Genomic DNA, 12,752 nt, shown 5'->3' with positions numbered 1-12,752 from the left:
AATACATCATATAGATGAATTATTTCTATAAAATGTTTTGCCTCTATGATAAATATGATAATATGTCAATGTGTCAACTTTTGTTGTAATATGTCAATCGTCTAATTTCATTATCAAAGATATAAAAAAAATAACTCTAATTTTTCAGTAGATATTTTAGGTTATATTTTGTTGTTAACAAATTGAATAAATTAGAAACAATTCAATTTTTTGTCAATAGTCATCATTAAACGCGTTATTAAAAGGTACTGTTATGTATAGTTACTATTTTAATTATTAAAATTAAAATCGTGCATTTACCATCCCGTGCAAATCCATGAAAAAATATGGCCGACTTGTTTCCATAGACGGAGTATGGACGTAAATATTGTGTATAAGTGCAGTATATTAAACCTACCATACTAGTTATAGTTATTAATTGCGTGTTAGTTTACAATACATACATTCCAATTTAATGTTATTGTTTCGAAAATCTGTTCTGAAATGAAGGAAATTATTTTAGCTATAATAACCTTCGTATGTAGCATATTTTTAGTAATTGCATTTGTTTTATTTTGTAAGTAGCCTCACCACCAGTAGATCTTAATCAAAAATTTAATGTAGTGTTTCAATATCCTTTGTTCTTTGTTTTAGGTTGGTACGTTGTTTGGAAGTGTTGCCTATCAAAGTTTCGCTTTGTCCGTGAACTTATAGGTGGCATGTCCGAAACCCCACCAGCGTCAGAAGTTAGACAACCCAAAGGAAGAAAGACTAGAAAAGACTAATCACCATTTTTGTAACTACAACTAGGAATAATTATAATACAAAAATGAATATCCGTTGCGCTCGGCCTAGCGATCTTATGAACATGCAACACTGCAACCTTTTATGTTTGCCAGAAAATTATCAGATGAAATATTACTTTTATCATGGACTATCATGGCCCCAACTAAGTTATGTTGCTGAAGATGAGAAGGGACATATTGTTGGTGAGTACTATAACATATTCATAGCTTATTTCTAGAAAACCTACAATGTAAAGAGCAAAGTAAAATAAAATTATAATACTGATTAAATTAATCATCAGAATTGGTATGAATATTTATACACACATTAGACTTTGTAATTTACTTTGTTATGATTAGCAAGGAAATGACAAAACTTTGTTCAAAAGTCATTCTTTTGACTTGATTATATTTTTATTGAAACTTATTCTAGGGTATGTTCTTGCAAAGATGGAGGAGGACGGTGAGGATAATAGACATGGCCATATCACATCTTTGGCTGTAAAAAGATCGCACAGACGTTTGGGTCTTGCCCAGAAGCTAATGAACCAAGCATCATTGGCTATGGTTGAATGTTTTCAGGTATGGCAAGGTCAATTATGGTATTTTGAATACTTCTTAATTCTTAATATATGTATTGTATTCAAGTAATTCTAAAATAAATAGTATAATTATATTATAGATAATTTAAGGGTTGTACATATGCGATAGGTTAGTGTTATTAAACCCCTTGGTTTAAGGTGATAACAGGGATCTTAAACTATCAAGAGAGATGTAATAAAATAATATTTTGTAATTGCTGCCAATATATTGTAATTAAGATTTGTATGTAATTTTTTTATTTTATGGCCTTTATGTAAACATTTATTCTTTTCAGGCTAAGTATGTATCTCTGCATGTAAGAAAGAGTAACAGAGCTGCGCTCAACTTATACACAAACTCATTAGGGTTTAAAATACTGGAAATTGAACCCAAATATTATGCAGATGGAGAAGATGCATACTCTATGATGAGAGACCTAAGTTCCTTCTCCGAGAGCAAAGAAAACCAGCCATCAGATAATATGGAAATTAAATCAGAATCAGCCATTGTTTCACAGTGCTAATTTTGTAATTAATGTTTATTCTCAATAAATTTATCTTATGAAATGAGTATTTTTTGTTTTTAAGCTATAACATAATATGTTGGGAGTTTATGTATTGAAGAATACATGTGAGCATTCATATCTTTATGACTTAAAACATAATAAAATATTTCTATAGCTTCTAATTCTATGATTATATAACATCTTTTCCATAATTGTTTTAAAAGTCTAAATAAGATAATAGTTTTTTGTGACTTGAAGTATGAGTTAACTATTACAAAATGACTGTACTTTTTGTATGTCAAATTGAAATAAAACTAGAGAACAAGTTGTATTGATACAACAATGAGAGTTAAGAATACTTTTATTCAGTATCTTCATTATCATCATCATAAAGGTGGTTAAGTTTTAATTCAACAGTGTTTGTTAATTCAGATTTCTTAATTCTTAGTTTCTTAGGACTCTTTACTGCCTTACTGACACCAACAACATACTCTGGCATTATAATCTTATTACTTTTGAAAACTATTTTAGTGTCTTCTTCTACCTTAGGCTTTATCGTTTTAGATATCTGAAATGTCGGTTTTTTGAAGACTGCTCCAGTTTCATCTGTAATAGTAGAAAATGATTCTTTCCTTTGCTCCATTTCTTGTATAAAGGCAAGAGCTGTTGCTGCATTTGTGGAATCTGACATTTGATCTGGTGTAACATCAGAAAGTGAATAATAGGACCACTTTTGTGGATTCTTCATATAATCAGGTATTCTTCCTCTTTGTAAACAATCTTTTAGACTAGATTCTGTGCGTTTGTATATACTCTCTTTGCCTCTGAACTGTTTCATTTCTCGTTTCAACTTTCTATACTGATGCTTATCTATTTCCCCATATTCCTCATTTCTAGTGACTTTATTTGATTTAGAGAAACTATATTGATCTTCAGCATCTTTTAATGTATTAAACAAACTTTTTTGTCTCTCATGAAATGAAGCCATTACTTTTCTAAAAAAATCATGCATTAATTAATGGTGCTAGTCTAGTAGGTAAAACACCCTTACTTATCATAACTATTACTTTACATACTTTGAACAAAGGAGCTTATGTTATTAATAGAAGATCTAGATCACAATTAACAAATATTCCTTTTTGATTTGGTTTGGTTTTTAATAATGATTCATATTATAAATACAAAATGTACATACTCCATACATACAAATACAGTTTACAGCTTGATTTAAACATACTCTGTGGTTTATAGAGTAAGAGCTATGAACCCATATTATACCCACTCTGTGGTCGGCACAGTAAAACTGTAATTAGACGTTCATAGAGGTTTTTTTAAATTTTATAACAAATCTTTAATCAACACCTATTAACAAGATGGCATTGTACTTGTTTTAACCGTTTGTATCTCATAGTATTTCCATTTTCTGCTTTAGCAATGTACTTTAAACCAAAGACAACTACGGTGCCACCATTGCTATCTTCTTTGTCTTAATTTAATATCATATGGCCTTTATTAATTCTAACCTTATAAATATATATATATATATCATCACAACAAGAAATTAAATTTAGTATGTATTACATTAATTAAGTAAAGTGTTTGTTTGGTCTTTAGTGTAGGGTTGGAATATCTTCGACACTTCCATCCATTGCTTGCTTACAACAGCTATGATATCCAGCGTTATGTGTATCCGAGTCTTAAGCAGCTAACAAAAAAGGTATTTAATAAAAATTTGATTATTTGATTAAAGACTCTTCAACTTATTACACTTATGAACTTAGGAAATCAAATTTAAAATTGCCTCTAAAGTTACGTTTACTGCCAGTTCTCAAATCAAAAGCCCAGAAATGGCGAAGAAGAACTAGCAATAGCCTGTCCCTGTCTCCTTTAAATCACAATTTTTTTGTTTTCGACAGAATGTTTTAAGGAGAACATCATGCACCTCACACCTTAAAGCATTCAATAATAATAGTAAAATGAATTTAAAAAATCTTTACCTTAATCAGACTTGATTTGTTTATAGTGTGTGTCGGCAATAGATATGGTGAACTTACCATACTTTGGGGACAACATTAGAACGAAGATGAGCCAAGGGTCAAACAATTAATGTATACACGGGCATATATTAATTGTTTTAAAATTTTTATGTACGCCATAAACGACACAGCAACTATTAAAGACTGTGAAGTATGGCTAGCCATTGGCCCTATTACTAAAACTATTGAAAATATTTATTAAAATCAAACATATTTTACCAAAACCATCATTCTTTAAAAAAACTCATTCATTCCATTTCGCAGAGTCTATCTATATCAACAAGCAATCCCTCCGAGGATGGACGGTCTGCTGGTGCAGCAATGTTTAGATGAGTAATGTAGAGGCATTTCGGAGAAAGCTTGCGAATAGTTAATTACTTTCAGTTAAAACCGCATTTTTAATCCCAATATATGCACAGCCTAAAGTCGATAAGATAAAGAGCACACGCTATTATTGAATTACTAGATTTACTTTGAATGTTTGTTTTTCTGTGTACTAGGTACTAACTGTGTCCTGCGGTAATAACCTATAAACATCCTAACAGAAGAACAAAAATCACTATATAAAAATATAATTCTAGCACAATTGTTCATAAAACCATTCCGGGATTACCGCGTTCATAAAAAAAAACTCTCATTAAAATAGTCTCTATGTGCTGGAAGACTGCTTCGTTACATCTGATCCCTAAAAAGGCGATCGCTCTGATCTGTCAGAGGGATACCTGATATCTCCCCTCACAAGAGGGTCACCAGTTAATTAGCAATTATCAGTACGTCTTTCGCCGTGGTCGCTCAGCTGGAAACCTCCTTGTATTAATTACACATAGGTGGGCGGAGGCAATTAAGTCCAAGAGACAGCGAAAGCCTCTCGAAGCCTGGAATCCCCGAGAAATTATGCAACTGGATTTGCAGCTTTGTCGCTGATCGGAGCATCAAGGTCATCAACCCTCAAGGTCGTCATCAACGGAGCATGTTCCGACCTTAAACACGTGAATACTGGGGTCACCAGCAAGGCTGTGTCCTATCCCCAAACCTGTGTATTCTGCATATCAATGATATGTTGCATTTATAGCAACATTCGTTGTGTATTCCCATTGTCGTCCAGCACTGGGAATACTCTTTACACTGGCCGGGCAGTTATTTCTCCAGCTAAAGTCCTCAGCCACACTGCGGAGGCCGCCGCGGAAGCAGAAAAGGACGCGCCGCCTTAAATCTTGCGTTTAGCATTGTAGACGCGTTAGATATAGACGCTCTTGTCGCCTTCTCCGAGGCTTTCAAATCCGCCAATAACGCGGAAGACAAGAAACAGCTGGTAATCGAGCACGTCCTGCTCCTTAAGTCCGTGCGACAATTTGCAGACTCCACTACACCGCAATAGCTACGACCACGTCTAGGATCAAGGCTCGATCACTGTCCGTAGTGACTTTCGTTTGCATTGAAAGTCAAGGTTTCAAGCCGCAGGCAGATTTGGTTCGAGATTTCCTCGTTCGCCACCAAATAGATATTTTCCTAGTACAGGAATCTTTCCTCAAGCCCAGCGTTCGCGCTCCCAGATTCGCGAATTACAACGTAGTGCGAAACGACCGACCTACGGCGAACGTCATTGCTCCCATACAACCGACTCGCCGTGGCATAACAGGCAACGGCCTTCTCTCAACGGACGTCATAGACGTAGCGGTTTTACGTAACGTGGCACTACAGCCGCGAAGCGTAGAGACGTTACACGAGTTAGACTCGGATCACTTCCCGGTTCACTTTGAATTCGGCCCTCCTAACACTCGAGAGAAGAGGTTCAAGTCCATTGTCGACTGGCAGAAGTTAGACGAGGCCCTCAAGCCCGCCGACACCTCTGCCCTCCCAAATGTCCCCGACAATTTAGTCTCGTCCGCTCACGCGTTAGACGCGATCTCCTCGGTCACTAATCACATTCAGACCAAGGTCGCCGAGTCGTCCCGGAAGGTCCCAGATGAGTTCGCTCAACGCTGGGAGCTTCCCCCGGACGCGAGGCGTCTATTGACCGAGAAGAACGCGGCGACTCGCGCCTTCGCCAGAGCCCCGACCGACGAAAACCGCAGAGCACTCCGCGCCTCGCAGCGCCGAGTCAAAGAGCGCATGCGGGAAATTAGAAACGAACGCTGGGACCGTCTTACCAGCGAATTGTCACCTTCGCACACGGCCTATTGGTCTCTCGCGCGTTCCCTTAAAACCGACACGGTGGCGTCCATGCCCCCTCTCAAGCGTCCAAATCTGCCTGACGCATTCGAGGACGACGAAAAAGCCGAGTGCTTAGCCGTCAACCTAGTGGAGCAGTGCACCCCGTATCTCGACCATAGCGACCCGGCGCACGTCGAATACGTGAACCGCGAGGTCGATCGCATCGTAGCACTGCAACTCCCTCCCGAGCCGCTCCCTCCTACGTCGATCGCCGAGGTCAAAACTCTAATAAAGAGTTCACTACCTCGTAAATCTCCAGGTCTCGACGCCATCTCGAACAAGGTCGTCCGGTGCCTCCCGCCCCATCTGATATGCCTACTAGTGTCCATTTTCAATTGCCTCCTTGAAAACTGCACCTTCCCGGCGCAGTGGAAAGAGGCCATTGTCATTGGTATTCACAAACCAGGCAAACCCCGTAACAACCCCACCAGTTACCGTTATCAGCCTTCTCAATACGCTTAGCAAGCTTTACGAGAAGGTACTTAAAAAGCGCCTCCTAGACTTTGCCCTAGATAAGGGGCTCATTCCCGATGAGCAGTTTGGCTTCAGGCCGGCCCACTCGTGCGTTCATCAAGTCCATCGAATCACGGAGCACATCCTCTCCGGGATGAATAGCTCCCTGAAACCGAGAGCCACGGGTGCGCTCTTCTTCGAAATAGCGAAAGCTTTCGACAAGGTCTGGCACAACGGCTTGGTTTACAAGCTCTACCACCTTAATGTGCCACTAAGACTCGTGCGTATCGTACACGACTTCTTGTCCGACCGCTCAATGCGCTATCGCGTAAAAGGAACGTTATCGTCTCCTCGCCCCATCATGGCCGGAGTCCCTCAGGGCTCGGTCCTCTCGCCCCTTCTGTTCACGCTGTATACCGGCGACATCCCTAGGGTTTCCAATGTGGAGCTAGCCCTCTATGCCGATGACACCGCTCTCTATACCACCCACAAAGATAGAGGTGTCATCGTGGACAGACTCCAGACCGCAACCACGTCGTTAGGCGAATGGTTTCGGAAATGGGGCTTCCAAATAAATCCCGAGAAAAGCTTAGCAGTTCTCTTTGCCAGGGGCAACCCCGGTGCTAACGCTAGGGATAAATTACACCTCAAGACAGAGGTAACCCTATACGGGCAAGCCATCCCATGGCAAAAGTCCGTTAAATATCTAGGAGTCACGCTCGATAGCGGCATGTCTTTCCGTAAGCACATAGCCGCCGTTCGCAAGAAGGCCTATTTTGTCCTCTCTCGCCTCCATTTCCTCCTAAATAAAAGGAGTCACATGTCTCTCAGACACAAGGTGACCCTGTACAAGGCCTGCATCCGACCGTGCATGACATACGCTAGCGTAGTCTTTGCGCATTGTGCCCCCTCCTATATTCACCGGCTACAGGTGCTTCAGTCGCGATTCATGAGAATCGCGACCGGTACGCCCTTCTATGTGAGAAACGTCGATCTCCACCACGACCTGGAGCTCCCTACCATAGCCCAATGGATGAAGTTGGCGTCCACACGCCACTTTGACAAGGCTAAACACCATCCCAAACCGCTGGTGCGTAATAGCATCAACTATTACCCCTTCCCGACAAAAAAGGCTCGTAGGAGGCCCCGACACACACTAATGGATCCGGATGATCCAATTACCGTAGAAAACGATAAATTAAAAGCCGCCCGCGCGGCCAAAAATAATAAAAATAGCCAATAACAGATTAGGGTAAAAAACCGCCTTCACCGGGGAAGGCGAGGACCTTTACTTCCCACTTCGCTCACTCCAGTGAGCTTCCGTCCTGCCCTTCAGGCGATTGACCGCCCCGCGACGGCCCAAGCCGAGGTTCGAGTCTCACAGGACACGCCCTTGCGCTAGCCGCGGGACAAAACGCCATTCTGGCCGAGCTACGCTCGCCAAAACAGCCCGAGCTGAGCTGTAAAGGCCCTTAAGGCCAACAGCGAGATTCCTTCTTCAAAAAAAAAAAAAAACATGGAATACTGTTCTCACCTCTGAGCGGGAGCTCCCCTGTACCAGCTCCTTCTGCTTGACGACCGTCCGACGTGCTCCGTCGACCAGTCACTTTCCGAGCAGATTGATCCCTTGGCGTTGCATCTCTCGAAAGCGATAAGGCCGCCAGTTGCCCTCCTTTTGTTGTAATTATGTTCAATATTTTTTTAATATTGTAATGTAACGAAGTGTTAATAAGTAAATGGAGAGTTTTCAGAGGAGTTGTTCGGGCTAATATCTGCAGTTGACTTTCATCATCGGACGTCAAGACAGATTACAAAATACCATCCGTATCACTTCGCCCGCGTCCGTCGTTCCACAACATTAGACTAACTAAATTGACTAATTAAAGTTTCAAACTTTAAAATAAGTCTATTTCTTATCTATTTTTGATGCCGATGGTATAATGATACAATCGTTTTAACTTTCAAGCAAAGTGGCCTTGCCGGCAGCCGGTATTAGATAGTATTGATACTTGTAATATTAATTAATACGGTTTCTTTGTTGACAACAGGCGGCTATAAACTGTAAAAAAACTTTTTATTTTAGCTAATATCAAGGGATCTCTGAACCAGTAAATGTAGGTAACCACTTTTATAGGTTGTTCTTAAATATGCCCGAAATATTTGATTATAATTTGGTATTTTACACTTTTACAGTGTAGTTACTATTATCCAACTAATACAATGCGTTCTGTTTCAGGAATATGTCAGGTAAAAGGAAACATATAGAAATGTATCTTGGAGAAATTTTTAAGGAATTCATAGCCTTAAAAGACGAGGATCTCAAGAAATCACAAGAAGTATTTAACAGTGTCTTTGTACAGGTTAAGCAAAAGATGGAAGAGCAATGTAATTACTTTAGTAAATATGCTAAACAGGTATGTAATTGTTTTATATAATTTTATAAACTCATGCCTGCTTGACTATGTATTACTTAAATCCTTAGTAACGCTCATGAAAGATTAAAATAAATTAATAACATTTTAAGAGTACAGAATAAATCATAATTACCACATTCGCTTATGAAACAAAATACTTTATCAATGTTAGAATTTGCTTTTTAATGAAATTATTTTTTATCAGTAAATACCCATATGAGAAGTCTTACCTACTAAATAGGCCTTTTTTGCAATATAATATTCATGTATTACAAATATTCATAAAATTGTCTTAAGAGCCACAGACAGACTCAAAGATTCTAAGATTAAATTTTGTGGCATAAAATAAAACAAATTTTATCTGTAAATAAGATGCATAAAGTTGTTTAATATACTAGGTACTCTATGCTGGGAGTGTGTATGATGGTATAAAAGTGTCCAAATTAGATGAATTTGACATGAACATTGTGATACGACTACCCATAAGTTATGAGGATGGAGAGGAAGGAATTTTATTGGAGAATGCTCAGCCTGGATTTGTCAAAATGAAAATTGGCAGTCCATTTGATAATCTGGATAAGCAGAAGGTGTATTTATATTTCCATAACAATTTAAAAAAATCAGTATAGGCTGTGCAGAAAAAGAATTGTAATTGTGGCTATAGAAACTAAGATAATTCTTATTTCCTGTGTTGTTTCATTTTATTAAGTTAACTTTTTGATATTGAGTTTCAATATAATTACTGTTGCCAACATAACAACAGTTCTCTTCTACACAGACTACTGAATTTTTGCATGGAGATAAACTTTCATTAATTTTGGTCATTTTTGTTATAAACTATTACACCTTTATTAAAAACTCAGTTTAAATGCTTTCTTTTACCAATTGTATTGTAGTAAAAAGAGAAAAATATGTCATAAGACCAATTGTTTTTTTTCAATTGGATGGTTAATCTTTGTAAGAGAGTAATTACTTATAGATAAATTAATTTGATTACATAATCTTGCTTATTAATCAAACCTAATTTTAATATCAAAATGGGGCTATCAGATAAACTATAACTTCAATTAGTAAATGATAAGGAATTTGCATTTAAATATTATAAATATATTCCTTTGATGTTATAGCTCTAATTTTTACATATCATAGAGTTTTATGTAGAGTATTAGAGACATTTGGCCTTGTGAAGTACAATTTATTTCTGTATAATATATATATATATATTTTTATTATTATATTATTTTTTGGTGAGTCGTCAAAGGACTTACTATCGTGTATGTTAAATACATTAACTTCCTCTATATAATTTTAGTATTTTAAGTAAACCTGTAAGATGCAGTGGTAGAATTTATGTATACTTCTTTAAATATATGTAGCGTTGGGCGCGGAAAAAGTGACTATTGAAGTTAGAATTGATATCGCTGTTCGGAGTTCAGAGATCATGCTGCTACGAGATTCAATCCCTGGAAACTGTCAAAATTTTTAATTGTCATATTTGTGTAGTCATGGTTAAAAATGTCTAGTTATTAAAAAAAAATTAAGTGCGAACTCAAGCGGAATGTCCCAAATCGACTGGACTAGTTGGAATGCTGCGTTTACACTCTTACCTCCAAGCTGTAACAGCATATAGCAAACTATATTTGCTCTGATTAGGTCGAGCTGTATGCATTGGTCGAAGATGTCAATCTTGGATTAAGATTTAAGATAATTTTTGAGCGTATATTGTTTTTTTTAGGATTGGGAAAACTGTCATAAAGTGACAAGAGATTGGCGTGACAGTGGCAAATACCTTCTCCAAAACAAATTTCGTCAGTGGTTGCACAGTATAATACAGAAGGCCCTTAACGCTATGAACAATGAGGTGACAGTTAATGGTGTTAAGTATGAGTTAAAATATAAATCGTCGGGGCCAGCGTTTACATTGAATATAGAGAATAAAATTTTATCTTTCTGTCTTGATGTGGATTTAGTACCTGCCATACGATTTATGCTACCTCGTTGGCCAAAAGGTTACAGGTATGTTAGCGAAAAGTTTAAAACCGTCCATTAAGCACCGCCCATTACATCACTTCATTTAAAAGAATGCATTTTCATTTTTAACAGAACTTATGGTTGAACTAGGTCATCCTCATATTCTCTTGCTAATGACACAATTTAAATTTGGAACAAAAGGAATTATGCTATAAGTACATGCCATACATCGTCAAATTAATAAAACCTCTTTCTTGTATTATTCATTGAAATAGAGAAAAAAAATTTAAGAACTCCCAAAAGAGTTTTTCTTTGAGTATATAGAAGGTTTATAATATTTCAGGAATATATATATAGATGACGATAAAGCTAAAGATTGGTTAGTAGTACCAAAGCCAAATAAAGCTTTGAATGCTAAAGAGCAGAACCAGTGTTGGCGGCTCTCCTTTCAGGAACAAGAGAGGAAAGTTATGAAAGATTTGAAGCAGTTGAAAGTTGTTATAAGATTGGTTGGTATTTATTTTATGGGAGCAACTACGATAATTTTTCTATTAAAACTTCACAGTTTTCAACTTCCGGCAGGCTTCCCGGCACTGCCTGGCTCGCGTAAAAAATAAACATACAAACATTTATCTAGCTTTGGACAGCATATTTGGTACTTAAATATCCCACTTATGATCACTAATACCAATTTAAATGAATTGTTAAGTTGTTATTGAGCCAAATATTGGAATCGTTATTAAAAATGTGTGGTAAGCTTACAGGTTTTCTAGTTTCTCCTATAGACCAACTATGCACAGTTCACCTTTTACTTTTCTCAGGTAAAAAAACTTCGCGACGTCCTTAGCCTAAAGTATATCGCCAGTTATTACATCAAAACCTTGTTTCTCTGGCAAATCCAGAAAATAAACGACGACAAATATTGGGAGAATAATATCGGTCTCATTTTTAAAGACATGATATATGAGTTTTATAAAGCAGTCGATAATAAACGTATCCCTTACTTCTGGAACGAGCAAAATAATCTCATTGGGGCAATTAAACCGACCGTTCTGAAGGTGTACGCTGATAAACTGAGAGACGTACTCAAATGCATTAACGCTAATGATCTTGACAAAATTCTAGAATATCTACTAACAGTCGATGAATTGGAAACGTTTAAGAAATCTGACTTTTATATAAGGTTATAAGCGATTCCAGTCAAACATTCCATGGATAGCACTGACTCTCAATCCAGTCAATCGAAGAAAAGTGATAACTCCAAAGTTCATGTCTCCAAAGTATTGTCAAAGTTATAAAATGTGTGATAAAAGCGTTAATGAACAGGAGATGAGGATTCAAGCTTAGTAATTAAAGAATAGACCGCAAATTTTACTGAAGTGTCCTCAAGATTTATTAATAATAATAATCTTTATTTCTTCTCTCACATATACATAGAAAGTTATTATGATTAAACTAAGATGATAACATTTGGAAGTGTATGTGAGAGACTGGTCTCTGTAACAGGAGACCTGAGTGAGAGGTAGCCAGCCTCTCCACCACATACAATCATAATTGGTAATTGTCATAAGATACAATAGAAGAAAATAAGCAAGTGCTAAAAGAAAACATTGAAAACGGAGTCGTAAAAATAAATTTGGTGTGTGTTTGTGTCTATGTGTGCGCGTGCGTGTGTGTGTATATGTGGGCGAGTAGGTGTGTTACAGAGTAACAGTTATTAAATCTTCTGTTTCATCATAACTCAACGTCTTCAGCCAATTAGTAACCGTTTTTTTTTACATTCATATTTTATTATTATTGTTTTTTGAATAAA

The 12,752-nt window shown here is 37.3% G+C and overlaps 3 protein-coding genes across 5 annotated transcripts; 2 read left to right on the top strand and 1 right to left on the bottom strand.

The window, feature by feature from the left end:
• The first annotated feature begins 93 nt into the window (after positions 1 to 93).
• On the top strand, positions 94 to 1,912 carry LOC123712525 (N-alpha-acetyltransferase 11). Its single transcript, XM_045665657.1, has 4 exons — positions 94 to 245; positions 634 to 968; positions 1,198 to 1,346; positions 1,642 to 1,912. The coding sequence occupies exons 2-4, from the start codon at positions 809 to 811 to the stop codon at positions 1,867 to 1,869; spliced, it is 537 nt and encodes a 178-aa protein (XP_045521613.1). The 5' UTR covers positions 94 to 245; positions 634 to 808; the 3' UTR covers positions 1,870 to 1,912.
• A 282-nt stretch (positions 1,913 to 2,194) lies between these two features.
• LOC123711923 lies at positions 2,195 to 8,221 on the bottom strand. Of its 3 annotated transcripts, none has more exons than XM_045664787.1 (2): positions 8,089 to 8,221; positions 2,195 to 2,846 (listed from the first exon to the last, which is right to left on the bottom strand). In XM_045664787.1, the coding sequence occupies exon 2, from the start codon at positions 2,837 to 2,839 to the stop codon at positions 2,213 to 2,215; it is 627 nt and encodes a 208-aa protein (XP_045520743.1). In that variant the 5' UTR covers positions 2,840 to 2,846; positions 8,089 to 8,221; the 3' UTR covers positions 2,195 to 2,212. The 3 variants fall into 3 exon arrangements, with proteins under 3 accessions (XP_045520743.1, XP_045520740.1, XP_045520741.1); XM_045664784.1 differs by lacking the exon at positions 8,089 to 8,221 and adding an exon at positions 3,047 to 3,154; XM_045664785.1 differs by lacking the exon at positions 8,089 to 8,221 and adding an exon at positions 2,928 to 3,113.
• A 102-nt stretch (positions 8,222 to 8,323) lies between these two features.
• LOC123712269 lies at positions 8,324 to 12,300 on the top strand. The gene is made up of 6 exons (XM_045665279.1): positions 8,324 to 8,668; positions 8,791 to 8,968; positions 9,367 to 9,555; positions 10,704 to 10,984; positions 11,283 to 11,452; positions 12,266 to 12,300. Coding segments are annotated over exons 1-6 (855 nt in total). The 5' UTR covers positions 8,324 to 8,666.
• The last annotated feature ends 452 nt before the right edge of the window (positions 12,301 to 12,752 follow it).

This window comes from Pieris brassicae, chromosome 7, assembly GCF_905147105.1.
Source record: "Pieris brassicae chromosome 7, ilPieBrab1.1, whole genome shotgun sequence".
Taxonomy (NCBI): Eukaryota; Metazoa; Arthropoda; class Insecta; order Lepidoptera; family Pieridae; genus Pieris; species Pieris brassicae.
Note: the sequence above shows the minus strand (reverse complement) of the source record. Positions and strands in the feature narration are given on the sequence as shown.